This window comes from Vulpes lagopus, chromosome 2, assembly GCF_018345385.1.
Source record: "Vulpes lagopus strain Blue_001 chromosome 2, ASM1834538v1, whole genome shotgun sequence".
NCBI lineage: Eukaryota > Metazoa > Chordata > Mammalia > Carnivora > Canidae > Vulpes > Vulpes lagopus.
The window spans coordinates 65,007,984-65,034,754 of record NC_054825.1 but is presented as its reverse complement, the minus strand read 5'-3'; the positions used below and the strand labels follow the sequence as shown (position 1 = coordinate 65,034,754).

Sequence of the window (26,771 nt, the reverse complement as noted above, 5' to 3'; positions counted from 1 at the left end):
TCACCTGTGTCTCTGCCTCTGTGTCTTTCATGAATAGATAAATATTTAAAAAAAAAACTTAAAAAACAAAACAGCCTTTCAGGGCCATGGAGTGATATGGTTAGAGTCCTTAGGATAAACCAATAATGCATTTCTTTTTTTGGTTCACTAGTTTGTTATGTAAAGTGTTTGAAATTTGTAAGCTTTTCAGTTGGTTGATGAAACTTGGTAATCACTTGAGTTTATATGCCAATGCTATGTTTAAAACGTACACATGGGATTGGTTTGGGCTATTTTTAGAGTTGTGTGTGGGTTATTTTTGCCTAGGTAGCTCAGTTCCCCTTGGCTACTGTTGATAAGCTTGAGATACACCCAACTGGCCATGCAGTAGAGAGCCCCTTGGCCACCTCAGTAGGGAGGTCTAGGGCAGTAGAACACATTTTGGTCTATACCCTGCTTTTACACTCGCTGTGGTAAAAGTGCTTGTCCTTCTCTGACAAGAACAAGGACGACCCAGTTTCCTTAGGGACTCATGGACCATCAGAAACTGATGTGTGTGGTGGCCTGCAGAGTGGGGAGCATCTGGGGACCCTGCCTTCTTCCCTACTGTGTCTCAGATGAACAGAACACAGTGCCATCCATTCCTGGTAGGTCTGAATTCTCTGGGTAGGTGAAAAAAAAGTGAAAAAAAGACCTGCTGCTTCTAGAACTATCCCTGAAACTAGAAAGCAGTCCTTAATCAGATGACTATACCAAGGCAGGCATCGAAGGCTCTATGTGAAAATTCAGCTATTGCTGGGCTGCTTGCTGCCTGGTCGGCAATTGGGAAGGAAGAAGCCTGCCACCTGAGCTTCCATTGCCATAACGACCACCTCAGCCCATATGTGCACAGGGCATCAAGATTCAGGCCTCAGGTCTGCAAGGAGATGCTGCGGCTGACTTACCTGTTCCCTATTCCTTACTGGATATCCTTCCTAGGAACTAATTTTTATTTTATGTTTTAAAACTTATTTGAGAGAGACAGCATGACTAAGCATGTTTTTTTTTTTTTTTTTGTGGGGGGGGGAGGGATGAGCAGACTCCCCTCTGAACAGGAAGCCTAATCCCAAGACCCTGGGATCATGACCTGAGCCAAAGGCAGATGCTCAACCATAGAGCTACCAAGGCGCCCCTCCTATTAACTACTTTCGAGTGCTGGAAGCTGAAGAACTTGGTGGTTTGCATTGCACTGATGTTGACATAGGAGCCAGCTGAGGCTGAATGGCAACCGGAGGCTCACAGGATGTCATTCCATAGCCTCCCACAAACTGTCTTCTAATGGGATGAGCCATGGGCCGAGCTAATGTGGTATTTTGCTATTATCATCAGCTATAAGCAGCAGAGTAGGATGGGAGGTGATGCAGGAAGAGCAAGTCTTCTAACGCCATGTCCTACAGACAACATGAGAAGGCAGTAAATACCATGTCCTGATGTTTGTTGAGAGTTGGTAAAAATATGTCAGAAGTCACAGTGTGAAAGCGAGGCTGGGAGCCAGTGGGACTGAAGGCGGCCACATGTTCTTGAGCCAGCAGCCCGTGCCCACCCTTCCTGCCCGCCCACTGCCCCCCAGGGTCTGAGTGTGCAGCTCTTGCTTGTCACTGTCTGCCTTTCCATCCCATTGTTCTTAACACTGTACCTAATTCCCAGGTATTTGACTTTGGAATCACAACTCCAAAACCTCTTGTTTGAAGGGTAGTTTTCAATTTATTAATGAACCAAAGAAATTAGCGCAAAGTGACTGTGAACGGCCAGGTGAGATGGATCGGGGTCCATTCTGTGTGCCCTCCTGCACCTCGAGGATGGCGCCCCTCAGAGGGGGAGGCCAGGTCTAAAGGGAGCATAGTTTTCTGCCCCTGCGTCAGGAGGGGGCAACTCTCTCCACACCCCCAACCCACTGGAAAGCCTCCCTCTGCAGGATCATAAACCCGCATCTATGGCCTAAAAAATACAGCTCTTGGAAAACATCTTTCCAATTTGCAGCTCTGCTTTTTCACACTTTTGTATTCATTTATGTTTGAAACAGCACGTCTAGAGACAGACTGTAAACCCAGCCCACTAGATGCTATTATTCTTTTCTTCTCTGCTGCTTAGTAGTCTAGATCCAGGTTGATCCCTCTCACACTCCAGAGAGAAAATAACAAGACCTTATGTTAGAGTTTTCAAAAGCATTGAACCTCACAGCAGCCCTGGGAGGTGGGCAGGCAGGCATCATGGTTCTGGGATCCCGAGGATGGCTCTACTGGTGAGGCTGGGAACCAAATCCATGCCCTTCAACTTCTGGTCCAGGGCTCCTTCTGCTCCACTAGATGAACTGAGCTCACGTTGATGAGCACAACAGCCTTCCACTTAGAATAGATGAAATGTCCTTTGGGCTGGCCAACCAAGGAGATTCAAAGTACAGACCTGGTCAGTGAGCTCAGGGGATAAGCACACCTGAGTGAAATCTGGCATCAGTATCAGACAGGTAAATAGGGCAGAACGTGGGCATCTTCGACAAGGTGTCCTGTTGTCTTGATTCTAACCTGGACCACACTGGCTGCTAGAACCGGAACTCAGCAAAGTCCAGGAGGAGAGAAGGCATTCAGAGGACTTTCTCATCTAGCAATTTGTTGATTCCTTCGCAAATCCTCTTGAGGTTGGGCCTACAGTCTCCATCCAGACTATAAAGGGTGGAGAGGAACTCCACATCGGCAAAGTGGTTGAAGACGTGGTTGATGCGCCCGTGGGTTCTGGGCGTCAGGTGTCGCTGCACCAGTTCATGCACCAGGTCCTTGCACTCATGCAGGAGCTTGGACAGCACGTTCCTATCAAAGGTGTATTCCACCTCATAGAAGCTGACGATGGTCATGGCGGTCTGGTTTAGCTTCTTCCTGAGCTTCTCCACGATAACAACCTCCTCCTGGCTGAACTGGTTGTGCCGGTAGAGGATTCCAATTTTGACCGCCACCTTGATCAAGTCTTTCATGATCTTGTGGGCTTCCTTCTTGTTGTGGGTGTGCTCTTTGGTGACTTTGTAGAGCTCATCAAAGATCTCGCTGCTGGTGTCATCAATCAACATGTTTGCCATGGTTTTGCTGGCTATTTTGCTCAAGATCTTCTTCTGGGCTTGAAGAGCAAGATTCTTGGAACTAAAAACATCAGGACCTACAGTAAGGAAAGAAAGAAATGTTATAGGAAGATGAGAACCATTTGTTATGTTTCTATAAGTGAGAAACACTAATTTGAACCTACGTTCCTAGAGCAGAAACGAAGGCCTTTATATCCCACAATCCCTTAACCAAACTCCACCAAAGCCTAGGACTCCACTGTCCTCTCCACATAATCTGCTTTGTTTAACCTCCTAAACCTCTTAAATTGCACTCTTCTCTCTCTGGAACTGGTCTCCTCTTCTCTGAGCATCTCACCTTTTGAGACCTACTTCATGCATGATACTCTCCTGACCCTATTAGCTCACAAGGAACACCACCATTCAGTTGTGCAAATTACCACTTAATGACAAGAATGTAGCAGCAGTACACAGGCAGCTGATCATGGCAGTCTTCTTACTGAGTCTCAGAATCCATATTTTGAGTCTAAGGTGTATTTTTTTCATGTTTCTTATCTTATATGTGTCTTATAGTCACCATTGCCAGGTGGCACTTGTGCTGTGGTTGTCGTTATCTATATGTACATCAATTTGCACAACAAGAGCCAGAGACTTGGGAGAAAAGTCAAGAGCACTCAAAGAAATATTGCCTCACCAAGGCTTTCAATTGGCAATAGAGAACAGAAGGGCACTGTGTGCGAAACACAAACATCAACAAGTCCAAGGCAAACATGCTTCAGATAGTAGTACCCTGAATGTGAAGAACCTTAGAAAAACCGGTCTATCTATTTATTTATTTATTAGATTTTATTTATTTGAGAGCACAAGAATGAGAACAAGCAGGGGGAAGGGCAGATGGAGAGGGAGAAGCAGGCTCCCAGCTCAGCAGGGAGCCCAATGCGGGCTCTATTCCAGGACCCTGAGATGATGACCAGAGTTGAAGGCAGATACTTAAACCAACTGAGCACCCAGGTGCCCCCCAAAGTCAATTCATTTCTCTTGTTTTCCACTGGCCATCACTCTACAGTATGTATGTGTATCATTCTTCCAAAGGAGATTCGGGCTGCCCCAGGACTGAGACGATGTCTCCCACAGCACCCAGTTCAGTTCTGGGCACAGGGATGAAATGGTGTCTGCTAAGTAAAATACCAGAGAAACACTGCAGAAGAAGAAGAAAGTAGTAAAATACAGCGCAAATTTCTATTAAAAAAATAGTTTTCCTTTGAGGACTGAAGACCTTTCTAGGATCCAGAGAGACTCTATCCAGTGCTGCATGGCCACAGGGAAGTCACAGATTGGACAGGCAGAGGGGCCACACGGCCATGCATGCCAGGTTCTGCAATCCTCACCTGGCTGCCCCACCTCCTATCCCACGAGCTCTGCCCACCCTGGACTCATTTTCTCAGTGGACAGTGACTAATACCTGGATGCTTGGGTCTCACAGACAGACCCAATGGACACTCCAACATAATTTAAACAAGGCATATATGCACTTCCTCCACCCACATGACCCCTCACGACTGGCCCAGCCTTTCTCCCTCAGGCCTAGGCCCCTGCAAGACAGCTACTTCAGCTCTCAGCCTTCTGGCTACAGGCCCTGGGGGCCACAGCCTGGAGTGGGGTTGCTGTGGCAGGATCAGCAGCAGTAAGGCAGCTGGGGCCATGGGCATCCTATAGTGCAGGGAGCTCTCTCTCTCAAGTTTGAATCCATACAATCTTCAAGCAAGGTCACAGTGAAGTGACCCTGATATAGGCAGGATTTTCCCTTCAGTCGAGGCGTAAAGAGAACAAACAGCATCTCTTGACTCTTCTTTAACACGAGAAAGCCCCAACCGTCTGATTTATGCCCTCCCCGAGTTTGTAACAAAAAACATTTCTGTCCAGTCTGACCATCTACTATGGTCATCAGACTTCTGTGTGAATTACCTTTGTTCCCAAACATCAAATGCGTATTCCAAAGACAAATATTTACAAGTATTTTTAAATTTATTTATTTATTTATTCATGAGACACAGAGGGGGAAGCAGGCTCCCTATGGGGAGCCTGATGCAGGACTTGATCCCAGGACCCCGGGATCACAACCTGAGCCAAAGGCGGACGCTCAACCATTGAGCCACCCGGGTGTTCCAAATATTTACAGGTATTAAGGATTTCAGAAGACTGTGCTGTGTGCTTTGTTCATGGAGACACACAGAGAGAGAGGCAGAGACACAGGCAGAGAGGAAGCAGGCTCCGTGCAGGGAGCCCGACATGGGACTCGATCCTGGGTCTCCAGGATCACGCCCTGGGCTGAAGGCAGGCGCTTAACCGCTGAGCCACCCAGGTGCCCCTGTGCTGTATGCCTTGAAGTCAACTCCACAGAAGCAGCTTAAAGACTTCTGAATAGTGGCCCTGCACTAAAATAGGTGTATGCCTACTCAGGTTATTATTCTGATGGGAACAATGGCATCTAGATGGATCCTTTCTAGAATATAAAAAAAAATGAGTCATTTCTTTGTAGATATAGCTCCTAACAACTGCCTGAGAATAAGGTACATTAAGAGGCTCTCTAGAAATGCACCCAGCACATACTGACCCAGAAGCGGGGCATCAAATACGCACGTGCCCGCTGGGAGGTAGGCTCTGCGGGAGCAGGGACCTGTGTGCAAGCCCTCCTGGATGCCCAGCGCCTCACACACCGGGCACACGGGGCAGGTGCGCTGGGAGGAAGGAGTGCTGGCGGCCTCTGCACCAGGCGCTTCGTGGTTTTAACTCTAACTGTTGGGTGAAGCTGGCATTTTTATCAAGGCTTCCTTGCTAGCCCGATTCCAAATGCCGCTCATTTCCCTTCCAGCACTCCCAACACTTTTCTCTAAGACCCATAGCTCCACACCTTTTGCTCATATATTCCCATAAGATTTTTGAAAACCCATGTACCTCCTTGTGCACTTAACTTGCCAGCAAGTATTATAATGTTAAATAGTAACAATTTGTTAATAGATATGATTTCTAGATATAAAATGAGTATTTAAAAATTAGCCTGTTAAATCATTTAAAATTTTTTTTAAAGATTTTATTTATTTATTCATGACAGAGAGAGAGAGAGAGAGAGAGAGAGGCAGAGACACAGGCAGAGGGAGAAGCAGGCTCCACACAGGGAGCCCAACGTGGGACTCGATCCCGGGTCTCCAGGATCACATCCTGGACTGAAGGCGGCGCTAAACCGCTGGGCCACCGGGGCTGCCCACAAGTGGAAATTTAAATTAAAATAGGATTCCAGCGGTCATAAATCTCCAAGCCTTAAAACATTTCTTTTGGAGTTATTTTATTTCGGGGTACAATATAAAATATTAACTGTTGATAAGTACTAAACCTCCAAATGAAATGTATAGGGGTGGGTTATGGTACCTTGATTCAAAGAGGCATCACCAACACCAGAGTTTTGCGTCATCCCTGTGTTTGACCAGGGAGGTTCTGCACCCCAGGGTAATATATTTGTCTTCATGGGCAAGAACTCTAGCTACAACAGTGGAAAGGAGAGGGGACCACCATGTTTTGACCTCATGTTGTGTCTCAGGCAGGGAAGTGTAGAAAAGACTATGAATTGAGGTGAGAAAGAGGAATTGGATGCCGAAGTCAGTTCCCTCAAAATCATCCTCGGCTGCACATCACACAGGAAGTCTATGGACTCTCAAGGTGCGTACCCTATATGGAACTCTCCTCTTTCATGACAGCAGCAGTGTTTCAAGAGGGGATAAGAAGTGCTCTTCAGGGGCATAGAGTTTCTTGACCAAATAAGTTTGGAAAATACTGGGTTAAGTAATTAAACAATTCTTTTCCTGTGAGACTTTGAAATATTCCTTTAATACATCCAGGTGTCCTAGCAACTCTCTGAGGGGGCTGGGTGTGGTAGGCGGAATAATGCCTCCCCCGCCCCAAAGATGTCCACATCTTAGTCCCTGAAACCTGTGAATGTGACCCAGCAAAAGAGACTTTGCAGGTGTGATTAAATTCAGGATTTGAGGATGGAGAAATTATCCTGGATCATCCAGTGAGCCTGATATAATCACGAGGGTCTTTCAAAGTAAAAGAGGGAGGCAGGAGAGAGTGGGCCAGAGAAGGGGATGTGATGTTGGGAGCAGAGGATCAGAGTGACATGATCACTGGCTTAGAAGACAGAGGAAGGAGCCACGAGCCATTGGAGCATGGCTGGTTTCTAGAAGCTGGAAAAGGGAAGGGAACACAATCTGCCCTAGAGCCTCTGGGAAAAATGCAGCCCTGCCAATACACTGATTTTTAGTCCTGTGAAACCCATTTAAGAGTTCTGATCTCTAGAGGTGTAAGAGGATACATTTGTGAGTCTGAAGTGTCTAAATTTGTGATAATTTGCTCCATTACAGCAGCAGTAATTCAGGTGAATAGAATATAGTGTGATGTAGCACTTCCCAATTTTATTTGGTCAGGGAGTTCTTTTTGTCTTTTGAGTAGAGTGCCCAATGCCCTGGTTTGCTAGGATTGAGGGGTTTCTCATAGAGCTGACTTTCTGTGCTGGAACTAAGGGACAGGCATGTTGGGACAAGTCTGTCACCCTATTCCAAAACCACTAGTAATATATATATATATATATATATAGTTGAGTTAAAAATTGGAAGTAACAAAGAAAAACTTCAGAGGGTGGTGGAATATAATATATACTTGCCATTTGAGATGCTTTAATCTCAGCAGGTAAGTTGTACACTCATGTTGCCACATTTACCAATTTACCGCCCCCTCTACTTGCTTTTGCCTTCTTTAGTCAATCTTAACCGTTTATGGTTCATTCTGGGCAAAAATCCCTTTTGTCCTTTGGTTGCTCTGCACTTATCGAGCACTTACTATTAGTTTTGGCTCTATATGAATTGCTATGGGGAAAATCACTCCAAAATACTCATTTGGGTCCCACTCTGAATATGGTCCTGCAGGGACAGGAGAGACAGACAAATGAAACAAAACGGAGAAACATGCGAAATAACACAAAATGGCAAGAGAGAGAACAGCTGGGGACAGCTAAGGGTGGACTTGAATGTGGATGGATAGGGATGGCTACAATGTTATAAAGTGGTTTCTAAAGTCAAAGATATGGGCCAGGGCAGCCCAGGTGGCTCAGCAGTTTAGCACCTCCTTCAGCCCAGGGCCTGATCCTGGAGACACAGGATCGAGTCCCACCTTGGGCTCCCTGCATGAAGCCTGCTTCTCTCCCTGCCTGTGTCCCCGCCTCTCTCTCTCTCTCTCTGTGTGTGTGTGTGTCTGTCATGAATAAATAAATAAAATCTTAAAAAAAAGATACAGGCCAATAGTTTCTCCTAGTCACAAAGGCTGGTTTTCCTGGTAAGTTTGCAGTCATCGCAGTTGTTCAAAAATGTGTTATTTACCTGTAAGGTGATTTAGGGTACAAACTTCCAGGGTGAAGGTTCAGGAGGGCCAAGGTGTAACATCTCTGAAGCCTGAAATACCAAGAGTCTAGGGTGGAGGAACCTAACTGCTGTGTATGGATCAACAAGCACCAAGAAAGCTTTAAGAAAGAACAACAAATAAGTAGATTCCCCAACAACCCCTCTCTACCGCCCAGCCCTAGACAGCCAGTGTGAAAATCTTCAGGGAGACTGCTAGTAATCACAAGCCCCTTAAGCGACTCTGACATGCCTAAGACCCCCTGGTCAGGACATGCCCCAACATGTATCTGATAGAACACTAGTCCTGATAGGTGATTTGGGAGAGAAGGGTGTGTGGTCAGTTATGGTAAGTTTGTAGATGACCATATATTATGGTTGGCTCTTGAGGATTTGCCATACCAGGTAGCTTATTCAGGGCTTTGAGAAGTCCCACAGTAAAGACTGTGTGGTTTTGTTTAGTCTACCCACTTCTCAAACTTCCTGAACCCTACAAAATTTGTACATACACACACACAAAATCATCTTGTGGTATTATATTATAAGAAATTCTGGGACAGGATTGAGAAATAAAATCGAGACACTCTGGTCAACTTTTACAGCTCCCAGGGATCTGCTGGGGAGGGGTGAGGAGACACCACTGTTACCAGCACGCATGCATGATTTCCATGTACATGGAAATCTTGAGCTTGCTTTCTTCCATTCATTCTTCTATCCGAACCTTCTACAGGGGGTACTATATTGATGATCTATCACGGAGAAACACTGGAGGCTGAGAGGAAGAATGGGAGTTTTGGGAGTCAAGGTCAGGAGGACACTTGGATATTTGGGGAAACAGGCCTAACCCGTGGATACATATTTGTTTTGGGAGAACACCAAGGGACCCAGGTTAGATCTTGGTGAAAACTGTCCTCTTATTGCTGTGTACAAGCCTTCAGAAGGCTGTTGTGGCCAGGGACAATTCTCTTAGCCATGTTTGTACAAAAGGTCCCATTCCTCTGCCATGAAAGCTAATGAGTTGTTTACAATACCTCAGAATCTCTGAGAATGGAGAGAAAAATGTGATTATGCAGCTATTATATATAGCTCACCTGACCAGCACGATGGAACAAGATGGAGGAAGCCATGAAACTGAATAAACAGGAGCTTCCTTAAACCACAGTTGAGGGACACCTGGGTGGCTCAGTGGTTGAGTGTCTGCTTTTGGCTCAGGTCGTGATCCCGGGGTCCTGGAATCAAGTCCTGCATCAGGCTCCCCATGGGGAGACTGCTTCTCCCTATGTCTCTGCCTCTCTCTGTGTGTCTCTCATAAATAAATAAAATCTTTTTTAAAAAAAAACACACACACAAGATTGATGAAGAAGCTAAAGTGAAAGCAATGTGAGGTCAGTGCTCTGACAATAAGGACCCTTAGAATATTTACAAGGAAAAGAAAATTACCAAGAACTATGTTGGGAGATTGGTGTGACAATGGAAGTGAACTAGTTTGGAGACAGAAGGCAAAAGATAACTTAAGTGGGTCCTTCACTAAACAGAACAGTGTTGGGGCCAGTCTGAGTTGATGCTTCTATAAATGATGTTCAGCTGTAGTACAAGTGATGTTTCCACATTTCTAGACGACACTAAGCTCTCCCAGATGGTGAAATGCCAAACTGGTGGTGATAAACAGCAGGAAGATCTTACCAAGCCGGGTGAGTGGGCAGGGAAGAGGCAGATGAGCTTTCGCATGGTAAGAACAGGTAGTGCGTTTGGGGAAAAATAAAGCAAATGAGGGTTGTGAGGGATGAAGAGCTCTGAGCATCAGCCCAAGATGCACTGAGGTACAGAGGGGCTGGGGGACAGACTCAACTCTTCTCTTCTTACTCTTGGGACTCTGTAACTTCTCTGCTTCCAGTTAAGGATGGTGTGGAAAACTTGAATACGAGTATGGAGAGCTGTGTCAAAATAATAAAACTGGAAATTTTGTCACAGCCAGTGCACACACAGTATCACTTCACTTCTGTAAACAGCCTAAGATGATGATGGCAAGGAAGAGAGTTAGCTAAAAGTGTTAAGTAGAAGTTAGGAGTGGAGATGGTACCCAGAGCAAAACAATCTGTGGTGTTTAATAAGCACCAGCTGTCAAAGCAGGAGACCCAGAGTATAAGGAAAGTGGGAGCCGAGTCCCCAGGGCCTATGGAGGGGTAAGACCCTGAGCAGAGGGTGATTAGTGGTAGTCCAAGTTTCTGGCATTCAATCACTTATATTTAACTGTTGGGAAAAAGTTCAAGCAAGCCTCCTTCAGATCCAGCAGCCTCACAAACTACCTGAACTTCCATGATGAGCACCTGTCTGTTTACCTGCGCACGCACCCAGAAAAGCTGATTGGACCGGTCATGTCCCTCTTGTTCTATCCTTCACTGCTGCCAAAGGGCCAGGAGCCGGTGGAGAGAATGGCACCCTCTCCCTTCCCTGACTGTTCTCTTGTCTGTTCTCTGTGTGAATGATGAGGAAGGGGTTGCTCTGGGGGTGAGAGGGTGGGCAGGATGGGCTATCCACGACAATGCCAAAACACCTAGAGAAGACCCTGCCTCTGCTTCAGTTCTTGGTTGTCCCTGTGTAGCCATGAGGCCAAAACTATTAAGCAACCTTAAGTACTGTTTTGAAGTGTGAACCCAACAGAGTTATGGTTTCCAGGAAGACTACTAAAGGAGTCGTTGCATCTCCAGTGGAGTCAAACTAGAAAACATTTTCTTTCCCTTGTATAAAACTGTGGCTTGTATACTGCTGGAATATTAAAAACACAGCACAGGAGGAAGTGCAATGAAACGAGATCATTGACTAATGGTGGGGCCTTTGAGTTAAGGACCAGCAAAAACCTGGATCCTCCCCTCTCTCCACAGAGAAATGATCAAAGCTCAGAAGCCCATGGAAAAAAAAAGCCTTTTTTGGTCTAATCCCTTTCATACTTGAATGAGATGGCAGTTTTGAGGCTTAAAAAAGATATTTTGGGATATTTTAAAAGGCATCACAGTAAAACTTGGATGGCCTGGGAGGGTGAGGAATGCATTTTTCTGACTGCACGTCAGTCCAGCACACCCTCAAGCCTCCTTCGGGTCTGGGCCCCCCCTCCCCCCAAGAGAGCCACTCCCTTGAGCGCGTATTTCCTGGGCTCACCTCTGCAGCTGAGACCTGAGGTCCCCAACTTTCCACTCCCTGCAGTAAGAAGCAAGCAGTTTATGGGTCCTACAGGTGGGATCACCATGACGTGGGGGGCACCAGCCTCTGCCAGGTAACACTTCACCTTGTCCAAGATTACTAACAGTTAACATGCAGGCTGACTGGGGGACCCACAGCATGTGGCATTCTAAGAGAAGTGGGGAAAGTCCCCCACTCAGAGTTTGGGGGTATTTAGTGAACCCCTTACTTGTTTATTCCCTTTCAACAGTTTTGATTTATTTCAGCATTTGTTTATGTGTGCTTGGTTAAACAGACTCAGTGATTATATTATTTAGTTTTAACTAAATCCTCACAGAATGGACCAATGATTTCAAGAGATTCCTGCAAGCAACAAAACTGAAGACAATACACTAATCATGCCAGCATAAGTGAACAGCAAGGAAATGGCAGGGCTGACGATTATCCTCCTCATCATAAGAGCTTTTCCGCAGCCAAATTATAAGGTAAAAGTAATGATCTAATCAGATCTGACAAAAAAATGGGCCTAAAAATTTCAAAAATTCTAATAAGATGATTTGAAATATGGATTTGAAACACTTTTACTTGCCTTGAGCTATTCCCCAAGGTAGTAGGAAGCCATGGCAATTAGTAAGACAGTTACTGTGATTTTGATTTTAGCTTGTCCTATGGGTGATGGGGATGGGCGATCAGGAATGACTGCTGGGGGGGCAGGGATGAGTTGAGGATGATGTTGAGTGCCTCTTCTAGCATGGGAAATTGGAGGGTGGTGGAGGGGGCCGCGGGGCAATTAAGAAGCATCTAGGAGCCTATGGAATGGATGAATTCAGGCCTTAGCATGCTGAATTCTTGGTGCCTTAGGGGAATCTGCATGGAGATGGTCATGGGACCTGCCCAGTTGGCACCTCACACCAACCTGTCCCACCCCAAGCTTACCCCTTTCCTACCCAAACTCTATCAGTTTTCACAAAGCAAGGGAAGGGAAGACCAACCTTCCCTAAAGAATTTGTCAACTGGGGATCCTGAGGGATTAAAAAGGTTCTTCCTTAAAAATGCACGTATATAAAATTAGCTAATTAAAGTATGGTCTCTACTCACAGCTTGTTGGGAATCTCTTGAGTCAGAGCTACACTGTATCCCTCCTAGGGAATTCTCTCTCCCCTCTCTGGGCCTGCCACCAAACTGCCCTTCCTATTCAATGAAAACTGAGGTTAGGAAGTGAGAGGCAGGCTTGGGTATGGCACAGTTGGGAGGGAGGGTAGAAGGAAGAAGGACTGAGCTGCCAACAAGCAAATGCAGAGGAGCGGGTGTCGCCAGTAGCCAGTCATTCTACCTCGAGCTAGGGCTTGTTTGGAAATCTTGCCTTTGGCTCAGGCCTGAGAACAGGTGCAGAGTTTTGGCTTTGCACTTCATGGCTGCTCAGTCCTAGAGAGTCATTCATCCAGCCATTAGAAATGATGTGTTTTTAGGGGACCAGGCATGATGAATCTTCCCAGCTATACTGGACATTTCAGGATGTTGTGCAAAGATGTACAAAAGTGATGGTAGTCAAAAAGGGACACTTCTTACAGGAAAGCTGGTTCTAATTGTTGCAATACCTTGCACTGAATAATTACTCTTTAAAAGCAGCACTTGATTGATCATCTTTAAGAAGAAGACCAAGTTTTTTTCATTTTAAAAAATTTCTGGGCCTTGCAATAACTTATTGTTCTAAGTAAGGTGAAGAGAGATGGGTCTGCTGTAAGCAAGACATACCAGCTCATTATCTCATTTTTGTCTTAGACCCTCTCCAATCGGCCCATCCATCAGCACTGAGTAACTAATTAATTAATAATCATGTCAGAGAGACTATTAACTACTGAGCACAGATTATGTACCTGGGGTGATAGACACCATGTATTTGGTCTTCACAAGAGTTCTGCAAGAGAGGGACGGTGAGCTCCATTTTACAGATGAGGAATCTGAGCCACAGCAGATTTAAGTAATTCACTCAATGCTCTAGGGCTGATAAGCAGCAGAACTGCGATTTGGCCCAAGTTCAAACCAACTCCAGACAAAGCCTGCAATCTTTGCGTCCCAGCATCTGCTTTCTGAAAATCATCCTTGGCTCCCTAATGTTTGTGATTTCTCACTTATTTGCGACATTACATAGGCTTCAATTTAAATCCCCATCTAGCAAGGAGATTTACATTTCATCATTTTTTTCTTAAATACAAAAAAAGTCATTCTCATTATGTGATAAAACATGTATTCACCAAAACTTGAAGATAGATGTCGCTCTCATTTTTAGAGGGAATTCTATATATTTCAACAGAGTGACATATTGATTTTACAGCTAGCTCTGAAAAGTGAATGAGTGATGATTTTACTTACCAGAGCTAGCTGAGGCAGATACGTGTGAAGTCACTGGGGGGCTGAATCATCTCCAACTCCACAGGTTAATTTTGGAGATCGGAGAGATATTTTTGTCTTACTGCAGTAGAAGAGCAACCATCACCAAACACAACATCTACTTAACATGATTTCTTTAAACAAAGCTTATTCATCCCCTCCCCCACTCTCCCTTGCATCTATTTAATAAGTAACTGGTGTCTCTCTGAATAGTACATCATATTCAAGCATAATAATAGAGTCCACTTCCGTAGGGCTTTATGCACACGAACTCATCATACCCTTGTGACAACTCTATGAGCACACACTAATCATCATCATTATCATCATCAACAGCAGCAATGGCATTTTGCGTCTCACATCCAAGGAATCCAAGGCACAGAGATTAAACAGCTTGTGTGCAGCCACCATCCATGCGGCAGAGCTGGGTTCAGGCCCGGAAGGCTGCCCCACAGTCCCATGCTTCACCCCGCCACACTACACTGCCATTCATGAGTGACAAATATCAATTAGTTTAAATGTTTTTTTTGAACTACTGCCCACTGGAAAATGGAAATGAAGGGTCCTTTTTTTCCTCAGAAGAATTAATTTTTTAGAAACCACGACACATCTCAAGTATGTAGACAAAACAGAAGATAATATAACAAACTCTACTTGTGTGGCCACTGCCCAGATGGAACAGATCTCAATATTTTGTCCTCGGAGACAGGGCGAGGTAACAAGGCCTCTTTGTTTTCAGCTCCCTCTTTTCCCTATCTCCCCAGATCTAACTGCACTTCAGAAGCTGATGCATCTTTGTCTCATCCATGTCTTTATAGTTTTGCCTCACAAGTAAGCACGCATCATCAGTATATTGTTTAGAGTATTTTTAAACTTCAGATAAGGGTGTCGGACTACACAGGTTTTTCTGCAACTCTTCACTCAACATCAAGCTTTCAAAAATTTATCAAATTTCGTCACTTAGTTGCTTATGTGAATATACTATGCATTCACATTTCCTGATGATGGACATTTGAGTTCTTTCCCCTTTCTGCAAGCAAGAGTCCACAGACCTGTCTCTGTGCCCACATACAACAGTCTCCTGGGTTCTACATCTAGAACGAGACTGCCAGCTCCTGGGCCAGAGGCTGCCGGTTGCTACCCAGCAAGACAGCACTAATTTTCACTCTCAGCAGCAGCATATGAGTGCCTGCCATTCCATTTTCTCATCAACACTTCAAATAGTCCACCTTTTAATTTTCTGCAATCTAAGTACAAAATAGTAACCTGTTTTAATATATCTCTGCTAGTGAAATTCAATGTATTTTTGTGTATACTGAGCATTCACATCTTTCCTCTGTGAATGTGAATTGCTTATTCATAGAATTTACTAATTCCTGCCCCTGCCTCCACCCCCCCTTGGATTGTATGTCTTTTTCTGGCTAATTTATGGGAGTTTTTTTGGTTTTTAAAAAATATTTTATTTATTTATTTGAGAGAGAGAGAGACAGAGATAGGGAGCACAAGCAGAGTGGGGGAGAGCAGAGGGCCAGGGGCAAGCAGACTCTCTGCTGAGCAGCGAGTCTGATGCAGGCTGATCCCAGGACCCTGAGACCATGACCTGAGCCAAAGGCAGATGCTTAACCCACTGAGCCACCCAGGTGCCCCTACAGGAGCTTTTAATATGCTATGGATTCTAATCCTCTGCTGATCACATGAGTTGCAACTATCTCCTTCCAGTCTGTAGCAATGCCTTTTCACTTTATTTGTTGTGCCTTTATTCATACAGAAGCTAAAAATTTTAACATAGTCAAATTTATCAATGTTTTCTTTTGTATCACATTTTAAGAAACCCTTTCCTACCATGAGGTGAGAAGTGAGTCTCATATATCTTCCAGAAGTTTGAAGGTTTTGCTTCCCACATTTAGGTCTGTAATCCATTTGGCATTTATTTGTGCTTATTGCATGAAGTACATTTTTCTCCTCACAATTTATTCAGTTTATTGAATAATTCACCCTTGTCCCACTGACCTGTTAGGCTACCTTTTTCTTATCAAGTTTCCAAACTGCATGGGTCTGTGTCTTTTACTCTGTACTACTGAACTATTTCAGTACTGGCACTATACCATATTAACTACTATAACGCATAATAAGTCTTGATAGGCCATAGGGAAGGTAGCCCCCACCATTTTATCCTTCGTAGAAATTGTCTTGACTGGGGACACCTGGGTGGCTCAGTTGGTTAAGCATCTGCCTCTGGCTCAGGCCACGATCCTAGAACCCTGGGATTGAGTCCCATATCAGGCTCCCTGCTCAGTGGGAATCTACTTCTTCCTCTATCCCTCCCCACTACTTGTGCTCTCACACTCTCTCAAATAAATAAATAAAATCTTAAAAAAAAGAGAAATTATCTTGACTGTTCTTGCCTTTACTCTTCCTTTTTAAAATTTTTTTATTTAATTATGATAGTCACACACACACACACACACACACAGAGAGAGAGAGAGAGAGAGAGAGAGAGAGGCAGAGACATAGGCAGAGGGAGAAGCACCGGGAGCACCGGGAGCCCGACATGGGATTCGATCCTGGGTCTCCAGGATCGCGCCCTGGGCCAAAGGCAGGCGCTAAACCGCTGCGCCACCCGGGGTTCCCCACCTTTACTCTTCCATATGAATTTTAGGATCATTTGGCCAAATGCCACGACACCCTGTATTAATCTACAACAGGTATCCTTATGATATTAAGCCTCCCATCCACTAGCATGATATATCTCTCCACTTAGATCTTCTTTGTACTTGGATAATACTTTAAGAATCACTCCCATGAAACTCTTGCATATCTTTCATTAGATTTACTTCTAGGTACCACATAGTTTGGTTGCTACTACAAGTGTCATTTTTTTCTATTATAGTTTCTAAATGGTTATTGGTGATATACAGAAACCCAACTGATTCCTATACAGTGATCTCCAATTGAGAAAATTTGTTGAGTTCTGTAATTAGTTCTAATTGATTTTATGTAGCATTTCAGATTTTTTTTTATATGGACAACCAAATTGCCCACACAAGATGATTTTCTTCTACCTTCTATTTCTTTTTCTTGCCTTGTTGCACCAGTGGGAGCCTCCAGTGCAATGCTGAATTGTAAGGGTGCTATTTGGCATCTCTGTCTTGTTTCCTACCAACAGAATTGCCTCTAAAATCTGCTCCCCCCATATGATCTCTGCTGTGGGTTTTTGATGGATACCACTTATCAAGTTAAGGAATTTTCCTTACGTTCCTGTTTGCTAATAGGCTTTGTCTGAAGATAGAAATGTGTATCTAATTTTATCAAACACTTTGTACCTATTGAGATCACCGTATGGTTTATCCCTTTTAATATGTCAATTTAACCAATTATTAAATGGCTTCCTGATTTAAATCATCATTGCTTTCCCACAATAAGCCCCACGTCATCATAATGCATATTATACATGTACATTATATATATTATAGTGTATATGTATGTAATATACACATATATAATATACTGAAGAATTCCATAGTAAGTTTTGTATTTAGCATTTTGCAACTATGCTCAAAGGTGAGACTGGCCTATAACTTTTTCCTAGAAAAGTCTCTGATTTTAATGACCAAATAAACTACCCTCATAAAATGGATTATGTAGCTTTCTTGTTTTTTTAAAGATTTTATTTATTTATTCATGAGACAGAGAGGCAGAGACATAGGCAGAGGGAGAAGCAGGCTCCCTGCTGGGAGCCTGATGCAGGACTCTGGGGATCTCAGGATCATGCTCTGAGTGTGAAGGCAGATGCTCAACCACTGAGCCATCCAGGTGTCCTGCGCCTTGTTTTTTGAAGGTTTAGAAATATCCATAAAGCTACCTGTGACAAGTGTTATGTTTTGAGACCGGGGATGAGTGGAGAATCAATTTCTTTACTGTTTATTCATTATTCATGTAGAAGAGCAATAATCCCCTAAATCAACACATACTTATGATTTTTTAAACTATTTTAAGCTCTTTAGATTTTTCTTTTCTTTCCCTAGAGCACCCACAAAGTTAGTAGCCACTCTGAATGGTAGATCACGCTTAGGAATAAAGGGATAAACACTATCCACTGGTGTAATTTTTAATACTGTTCTCTTTGTTTTATTTTTAAGAGGGGAGACCAAGTATCTATTTCTCAAGATATTTTCTTTAACAATTTTAGTACAAAAAATGATTAATGGGTATTGAGAGAAGTCAGAAAAGACACACTAAAGGAAGAGAATGAGTCCCCCACAACCCCACCGTGCATCACATTTAACACGTATATACTCTACCACACAATCTCCCAGGCATATGTGCTTTAATATTCACAAGCACATGGTCAACAGACACTATATTCTAATCTACTGAAAGTAACAAATAACCTAGCGGCAGGCTGCATGATGGGGGTAAGGGTGCCCATAGGTCTTTACTGGTACATAACAGGATTCTCTTCTACTGCCCTTTCCTAAGCCAGGAGGTGGCAGGAGACACCGAGGAGGAGCTCGGTACACAGACCCCTGGCTCTGCCCACCTCATCTCATCTCAGCCCTCCCATCAGATGCCTGCTCTTCGGATGTCAGAGGACATGCTGAAATCACAAGCCAAAGGGCAGCTTCATCCCTTCACACGTATGGCTCTGCCATTTGGCAGCCCAAATGGGTGAAGATAGGCAGGTGACAGCCGAACAGTACCAGAAATTCAGGGCGGCTCTCCCTGGGAGTGGTGCTCTAAGCCTGGCTGCCCTGGCCCCCTGTGCCCATAGCTGGATCTAATGGATCCCTGACCAGGTGGCAGAGGCACAGCTGACGGTTTGTTCTTGCTGCAGGCTCCTCTCACCTTGAGCCCCAGGCCAGCACTCGCATCCTTCAAGCAAGGGTGGCCCTTGCACCCAATTCCAGTGTAGTCCTTTTCCAGTGCTGCACTGTGATCAGCACTGAGTTATTCTAGAACTGATGCTCAGAGGACCTGTGTATCCTCACAACGGGGGCAGCATCTGCCATGTAGAAGTTGTTCAATAAATGTCTGTAAATGAATAACTGAATGAATGATTTCAAGTGCTCTTTCTCATTCTTTGAGGCCCACATTCTATCTGTTCAGGATATACACTGGCACGATGTGAGGATTCATGAAGTACGTGCTGAACTGAGTGCACTCGAGCACCTTCTGAACTCAGCACGAGGTCCACGCGTTGCCTTTCACATGGAGTCGCCTGCCCGGCCCAGCTGGGTCCTGCCTGTCTGTACAAGCAACAGCATCCCCTGGGGGGCCAGAGGTGCCGCCCACCACACCCTCAGTGTTCAATTCCAGCAGGAGCCCTCTCTCCATGGCAGCAGCACCCACCCTCCTGCCACCCCAGAGCCTCCCCACTCACGTCCCTTCACGCTCACCAGCTATTTTAACACTCGGGAGCTGCTGGGGATCAGAATAGCACAGGCCACATCTGTCTCTCTGGGTGATCCCCTCTCTCTGTTGACAGCTCTCAGACTGTTCTCCGCGGCAGGTGCTGAAAATCCAGGCTCAGGCCACCAGCCTGCTAACAAGGACACCAGTAGGATGCTGCATTCAGAGCCATGGGAGGATGCCAATTTGGTAATATGTAAAATTAGTAAACAGACTGATGTCATAAAAATGTCAGCCTTTGGAATTCTTCAATTTTTGGAGTGTAGATATAAAACTTAAAACGTCAAAAAAAAAAAAAAATCAGGCAGTAAAATGGAACACCTTTCCAGGCTCTACTGGAAAAAATAAAGACAAAATGTGGCCCGGGATAGTGGGCACGTAAGGAATGAGGTCTTGGAAGGTGCCATGATTAGATTAATACAGTTTAGTGAGTTAAAAAAAAAATGGTAGCTGTACTAGACAGGTCGGAACACACGAAGGAGAAGAAACCAGAAGGTACTTCTGGATGGGAGATGATTTGGCAGACAGCATTATGCCTTGCTCAATGTTCTACTTAATTATTTTTTTAGTGAAATATAAATTTTGTTCAATGATATTTTTGGATTTCAGTCAATCTGAAAGTGGAACAGGAAAGGGGCACACATATCACTTATTTTTTAATATGGAGTTTTTTATTAGTACATCAAAATATAAGATCTTCTATTATTCAAAGTAGTGACAAATGTGAACAGCATGTCAAGATGTCTGCAAAAACTATAACGTCACATAAAAAATAACTGATTTGTATTGGGGGAAGGTAACAGGCACTGCTTTTACTAATGTGATTTATTGTCAGCATTTGTATTTAGGAGTAAAGCTAAATTTCAGCTGTATTAGTGAAATTTCTGTTATATTAGTGAAAATGAAGATGCAATATTTTCCTCCAGGTTTACAGATACTCCTGATTTCAATCCAGTTTAAGTGAAGAGCCTCTGTTTGGGGGCTAAATTCTAGACATAGTCAGGGCACCCCTGGAAAGATTTAGAGAAGAGGCAGGAGCTCACTCAGGAATCCTCTCTACAGTGCAGACAGGTGTCTGTGCTGTTGCTTTCCATGCTGTGTTCATGGTGGTTGTTGCAGATTCCCACTCAGGAATTGGATGTTCAGGACCCAATGATGAGATACTTGAGAACAAGTTCATCAATGCAAGTTTTTGTTTTCCTGACAGCAGTGCCCCTTCCATATATCCTGTAGTAACTGGTTTTGTCCACGGATTTGAGATCTGAGACAAGTCAGGCTGAATTCTGGATAATGCCATGGTCATTCCTGGCTCAGGGCAATGGCAGTGTTGCAGGAGGTAGTTTGCAGATGGGAGGTGAGATGGCAGTTTTCTCACTCACCTGCAAGGTCCCTGAGGTTGCTCCCCTGAGCTCCGCTGGGACCCCTACTCAGAACTACTGTGAGCCGAGAGAGTCCCACTCACATCACTCAAGGATCAAACAAGCTGGGGAGACTCATGTTCCTGGAAGTCACACCTAAATGTGTCTTTCTCTGAGACTTCCTTTCTAAATTAAACTTTCTCCATACAGGTCTCAACGCAGTAAATGTCTCTAAATTATTTATAGGTCATGGTCATAGAGGAAAGCACCACCAAAAGGTGTCACTATTTCAAAGCGAGTCATCTGGTGCGGTCACCCCAAGATTCTGATAATGGCTGTCCTGTGGACTCTGCATGCCAGAGCTGCAGCCACGGCGTCGCTCCCCAAACACAGGGAAAACTGTTCCTGTCCCCAGCCACTGTGCAGGCAGCAGGGTGTGGAGGAGAGAGCTCTGCCCCAAGGCTGCCCCATCGTCCCCAGTGTGCTGCTCACTGTAGGCTATGGGCCCGAGTCTTTATCTTCCTGGTTCCTTGGTTTGTCAAATGGGGGAGCTGGACTAGATGAGTCTGCTCATTTGCTTTATATTCCCAATTTAATGGTAACTTCTTCAGAATCAGAAATTGAGTTTTTATTAAAGATTTTTTTATTTGAGAGAGCGAGCACACGAGCAGGGGGAGTGGCAGTGGGAGAGGGAGAAGCAGCCTCCCCACGGAGCTGGGAGCCAGACATGGGGCTCAGTCCCAGGACCCTGGGACCATGACCTGAGCTGAAGGCACTTAACTGACTGAGCCACCCGGGTGCCCCCAGAAATTGAATTTTTAAGTCCATAAAAGAACAGCACTGGGCATACACGAGATATGAGCTGATACCTGTAGGATGGATTATCAGGCTTCCTTTTCACACTCTGATTCCCCTCCATCCATCAAGCTCTCTCTGAGCTCTGCAATTGTCCGCTTCAGCAATAAAATGCCTCCTCTCTTCCCTCCTTGAAAAACCTGAGGCAGTGACCTTGGAGCCTCCAGCTTTCCTTTTCTGTGGCTTCTCTCCAAAATGCCCCTTCCACCAATTTCCTGGGGCCCTTGCCTTCTCCATCAGGCACAGCCTGTGCTCACCACAGGGCAGGCGGTCAGCAAACTCTGCCCAGGGCCTCGGCCTGTGCTGGCCTCAGCACCCACAGACCAAGCTGCAGGCTGCCAGCCCCAGCAGGCCGCCCCATGCTGACACAGCTGCATACAGGAGCAGTGCCCCAACCCCCAGGGCCGGTTCTTCCTGTGGGGCCTCACATCCCTGTCATCCCATTTTTTCTGCTCAAAGAGAAAGTGGCTCATCCTTGCCCCAGTCCCACGTTTTGCTCTATGCATCTTCTACCTGGATGCAAACATGGCCTTCTGCTCTCCCTTCCAGCCCTTCCCTGAACACTCCTTCTATCCCAGAACAAAACCCCCACACTAGTCCTGATAGGTGATTTGGGAGAGAAGGGTGTGTGGTCAGTTATGGTAAGTTTGTAGATGACCATATATTATGGTTGGCTCTTGAGGATCTATCTGCTGTTCACCTCTCCAGCTTTATCCTCTCCAAACTCCGAGTTCCTGACTCCAGGCCACACACGTCTCATCTGTACCTGGCTCCATCATTCCCAGGCCCTCCCTGTGCCTCTGCACACTTTGTTCCCTGGACATTTTGTTCCGCGGACATCTGTTTCTCCCTTGCCCCATCTCCCTCGATTCCTAGTCAAACTCCCAGGCGCCAGTGGACTTCTGACCTCTGAGCACTTGTCCTGGCAATCACATTTCCCTCTAGTATACTCTCATCACAGCGCAGAGCCATCATACACCAGCTGGATGAATGACTTTATCTAGCACCAGTTTGTGAACTGCTTGAGGGCAGGAATCATGTATTCATCGCAACAGCTCCAGCTAGGGATAGAAATGCAGAGAATGTTCAGTGCATGAATGAATGGCTATCAGTCATGACATTTTATTGAAATGTATTCACACTTAGTCAGGAACAATCATGATATTCAGAACTAGCATGGCCTCAGGACACTGAAGCCTGCTTCCTTCCGCCAGGGGCCTGGGTCACTCCCACTGTGCCTCTTTCCCACCTGGGCAGGGTTGCCAGGACATCACTCCTTCAGCTGACCAGTCACTTTTCCTTTTTGTTATTTTAAAAACCTATTTTCAAAGTGATATGGTGCATTATTTTAAAAGTCAAGTCATTCTAGGGCTTATACAAAATGCAGCATCCTCTGGCTCACTTCTGATGCTGGCTCTTCATGCAAAATACTTCAAATTCTTTTAGCTGTTTCAACTAATAATTACCTCTTTATATTTAAATTACATGCTTATACTGTTAGTCCTCGACTTTATGTGCTTTTAACTTCCTATTATGGAAGGCAAGAAATTAGCTCTCTTCTCCATTCATTTCTCCTTCCACCTTCCCATTTAGTTCTATTATAATACTTGGTTAAATCAGACGTCAGTGATTTACATTACCCTGACTTGGATACCATTCATAGCTGAGTCATGTATGTTCTATCACTTCCATGACTGCATTTCCTTTCTTATTCATCTTGTTTTCTTAGGAGTCAAACACTGCCTTGTTTTTCTTTTGGTTAGTTTTCTATCTACCTAGCATTAATTCACTCCCAAAGCTCCTAGCAGAATACAAAGTTCTCAATAGGCTCAGACTAATCAACTCATCTTTCACTTTAATTTTCTTTTGTGGAGCTCCTGGGCAGGGCCAGCTTTCTGTGCCCTGGCTCAAATCTGGGCACCTTTTTTCCCCTCTAAGCCTGCTCCAGGCTGCCACCGTGGTTCTCCCTCTATCTTTCATTCCTTCTCTCCTGTGTCTGTCTCATGGCTTCCTCTTTCTTATACCCCATTTCAGTGGAACACTTTGTCTAGTACAGGCATCAGCAAACCACCTGAAAAAGCCAGAGAATAAAGGGCCAAAAGGCAAAATATATCTGGGTACTTATATAATCATTTAAATGTAACCACTAAAAAAATGTAATAAAAGTGCTGTGGGCCATCCAAGAAAGGTGGCAGGCCAGACTTGGCCTGGGGCGTCAGCTGGCTGATTCCTGATCTAGCAGCTCCCTAAGGAAGGGAACATGGAAGGGTAATTTTCTGGAGACCTAACATGTCCTATAATTACCTTATTCTACCCACACACTCCACTGATGGCTTCATGGGGTTCAGAACTCTATCGGGGAAATCCCTCGCCTTGAGAACTCAAAGGCATTGTATCACTGTTATTTGGTTCTCGGTGCTGCTATTTAGATAACTAGTCCATTGGTAAAAGGGCCTTGTTTTTCTCTCCGGAAGCTTTAAGATCTTTTGCTTCATGACCAGTCACGGCCCCAGATCTGAGTTTCCTCTGCCCTAATCCATCTATTGCCCAGGAGGGCTTGTGAGGGGGGGGGGGGGGAGCTGTCAGAGGAAAAGGAGAGAAGCACTCCAGTGGGAGAGGCTGCAGGGAAGGGAAGCATCAAGGATGAGGTAGAGATCTGGGGCCAGGGGGTGCAGAAGAGGTGATGTCAGGAGGAGGATTTGTTTCTGGGCAGGAGGTAGGAGGTCAGGAGGCCCAAGCTGGGGAGCCAGGTTTTCTCAAAATTTTGGACTTTTTAAGAGGGACTGCCCTCCAGGGGAAGAGGCCTAAGAAGGCTGAGCAGCCATGACTGGCAGACCCACTGCAGGCCGAGTGACTCAAGAGAACGTCCCTTCTTGCGGCCCCTGCCCCTGTGGCCTCCCTGTCACCTGACCCAACTTCCTGATGACCTGACCAGCTGTCACTAGTCCTTGCCAACCTCCATCCCGCCTTAAGACAGCCTTGGCCCCTAATTATCAACAATCTTCAGACTTTGTGCAGACTCCAGTTACTCTCACTGGATTATGACAATTTGGCAGAGCTATTTTTATGTGGAGTTTTTTTTTTTTTTTTAAGATTTTATTTATTTATTCATGAGAGACATACATACGGCGGGGGGGGGGGGGGCAAGACACAGGCAGAGGGAGGAGCAGGCTCCATGCAGGGAGCCTGACATGGGATTCAATCCCCGGTCTCCAGGATCAGGCCCAGGGCCGAAGGCAGACGCTCAACCGCTGAGCCACCGGGGCTGCCCCTGGAGTTGTTGTTGTTGTTGTTGTTTTTTAAACAAAAATGAAACAAACAAAATCCAAGGATGGCTGGAACCAGACATCTTCATCCCACCCATAAGCCCATCACTGACCCCTCGCCTGGGGTGCGGGTATTTGGTAACAGCTTTCTGGAGATAACACTTGGGTGCTTACTACAAATGCTGGTCTTACCATCTATCATTCTTGGCATAAAGGCCTATTTCCTCAGAATTCACTCCTATCTTGATTATTCTGCCTTTCATATTCTCTGATCTCTTTTAAAAATCACAGTGGTCATATGCACTCACTTGCAATTGATAAGAAGGCGATACGGCTGCTTAATAAAGAACTGATAATTGCTTTCCACTTGAAGATTAAGTCTTTTTTTTTTTAATGAGAGGAGGAACTTTTCTGGAAGGGTGAAAATGCATAATCAATATATATATTTTTTTATCTCTGAAAAGAGATAAAAATAATCATTTTGTATAACATAAACCAAGAAAGTAAAGATAGACAAAATCCTGGCTGATGGGGAATACTCTTAATTTTAAACTAAGTTAAAAATTCTGATAAACGTGAAACAGCACTTCTGTTTCCTATAAACTTCCTGACTGGGTTACCCTAATTTGGTTGACTAGAGTAGAATAAGGTAGAGAGAGGGAGGCAGTAATGAATATTAGGGCCATGATGTCTCTCTTATTTTCAGCTCCAAGATGCACAAGAAATCCTCAATTAAATTTCTAATTTCTTCAGAAATGGATACACATTATATTTAGTATCATACAGCTCCTCAATAATAATTTTTTGGGGGATAGTAGACCAATGCTGGTGGCAGACCAATACCTTCTGAAAGTTAATAATCCTGCTCTAATCCTCACCTCTCTTTTTTCTAATTATAAAAGTAATAAAGACACAAAATCACTGTGTAAATGAAAAAAGTGGAACGTGAAACTCACTCATATTTGGGATAGAGGTTAGGGACAGAGATAGGGTCACGGAAGGAATGAGGGTCAGGGCTGCCAGCTACATACACTGCCAGTCAGCAAACGACAGTGAGGCCGTGTTCAAGGGCCAAGGTGGCTGAGTCAGCAAGCTCATCCAGCATTCCATTTGGCTGGAGAGGCTCTGGTGCCCTGTGCCAGACTCTGAGCCCCACATCTATGAGCTCATTACCCACTCTGGTGGTCTACACTTTCTCTACGTGGCATGAGGGCCCATAAGGCCTATCCCCTCTGGGTGAGGAGGTACCAGGGAGAGGGGAGAACCAAAGCCTGGGCAATGCATGAGCAGGAAGACAGCTGAGGAGAGAAGCCTGGGGGAAAGATCACAGAGAAGTGAGAGAAGAACTAGTTTCAAGGAAGAAGATGGGAGGACGTGGGACAAACCTGTAAAAAAGCCCAAACGATGAGCAGTGGACTAGGCCACGGGATCTCACTTGATTGTTGCTTTTAAAAACCACATTACGTGCTGAAAGTTATACACACCTATTGCAGAAATATCTAGAAGAGAAGTACAAAGAAGGAAATTACAATTACCCACAAACTCATCATATAGAATGGTTCTGTTCCAGCATTAAAAAGTTAATGTGTATGAATGAAAGGAGGTCTCTTCTCTTTTTCTCTATAAAAAGGAGTGTATGTATATGTACGGAGATGTGTGTGTGTATATATATCCGTATATATAATATGTATGTATACACGTATGGAGCACAATTTGGATCATAGATCATCAAGCTTTCTTTATACATTATAATGCAAACTCTTCCCTATATTATTATATGTTCTTCAAATTACATTTTTAAAAG

The 26,771-nt window shown here is 44.8% G+C and overlaps 1 protein-coding gene across 2 annotated transcripts in view; it reads right to left on the bottom strand.

Annotated features, from left to right (window-relative positions):
• Nucleotides 1–1,702: 1,702 nt before the first annotated feature.
• Nucleotides 1,703–26,771, bottom strand: part of TNFAIP8L3 (TNF alpha induced protein 8 like 3) — a 36,923-nt gene continuing 11,854 nt past the window's right edge. For both annotated transcript variants that reach the window (XM_041736323.1, XM_041736332.1), the window contains exon 2: nt 1,703–3,162. In XM_041736323.1, the coding sequence (XP_041592257.1) occupies nt 2,600–3,162 (563 nt within the window). In that variant the 3' untranslated portion in view covers nt 1,703–2,599. The remainder of the gene's footprint in view (nt 3,163–26,771) is intronic.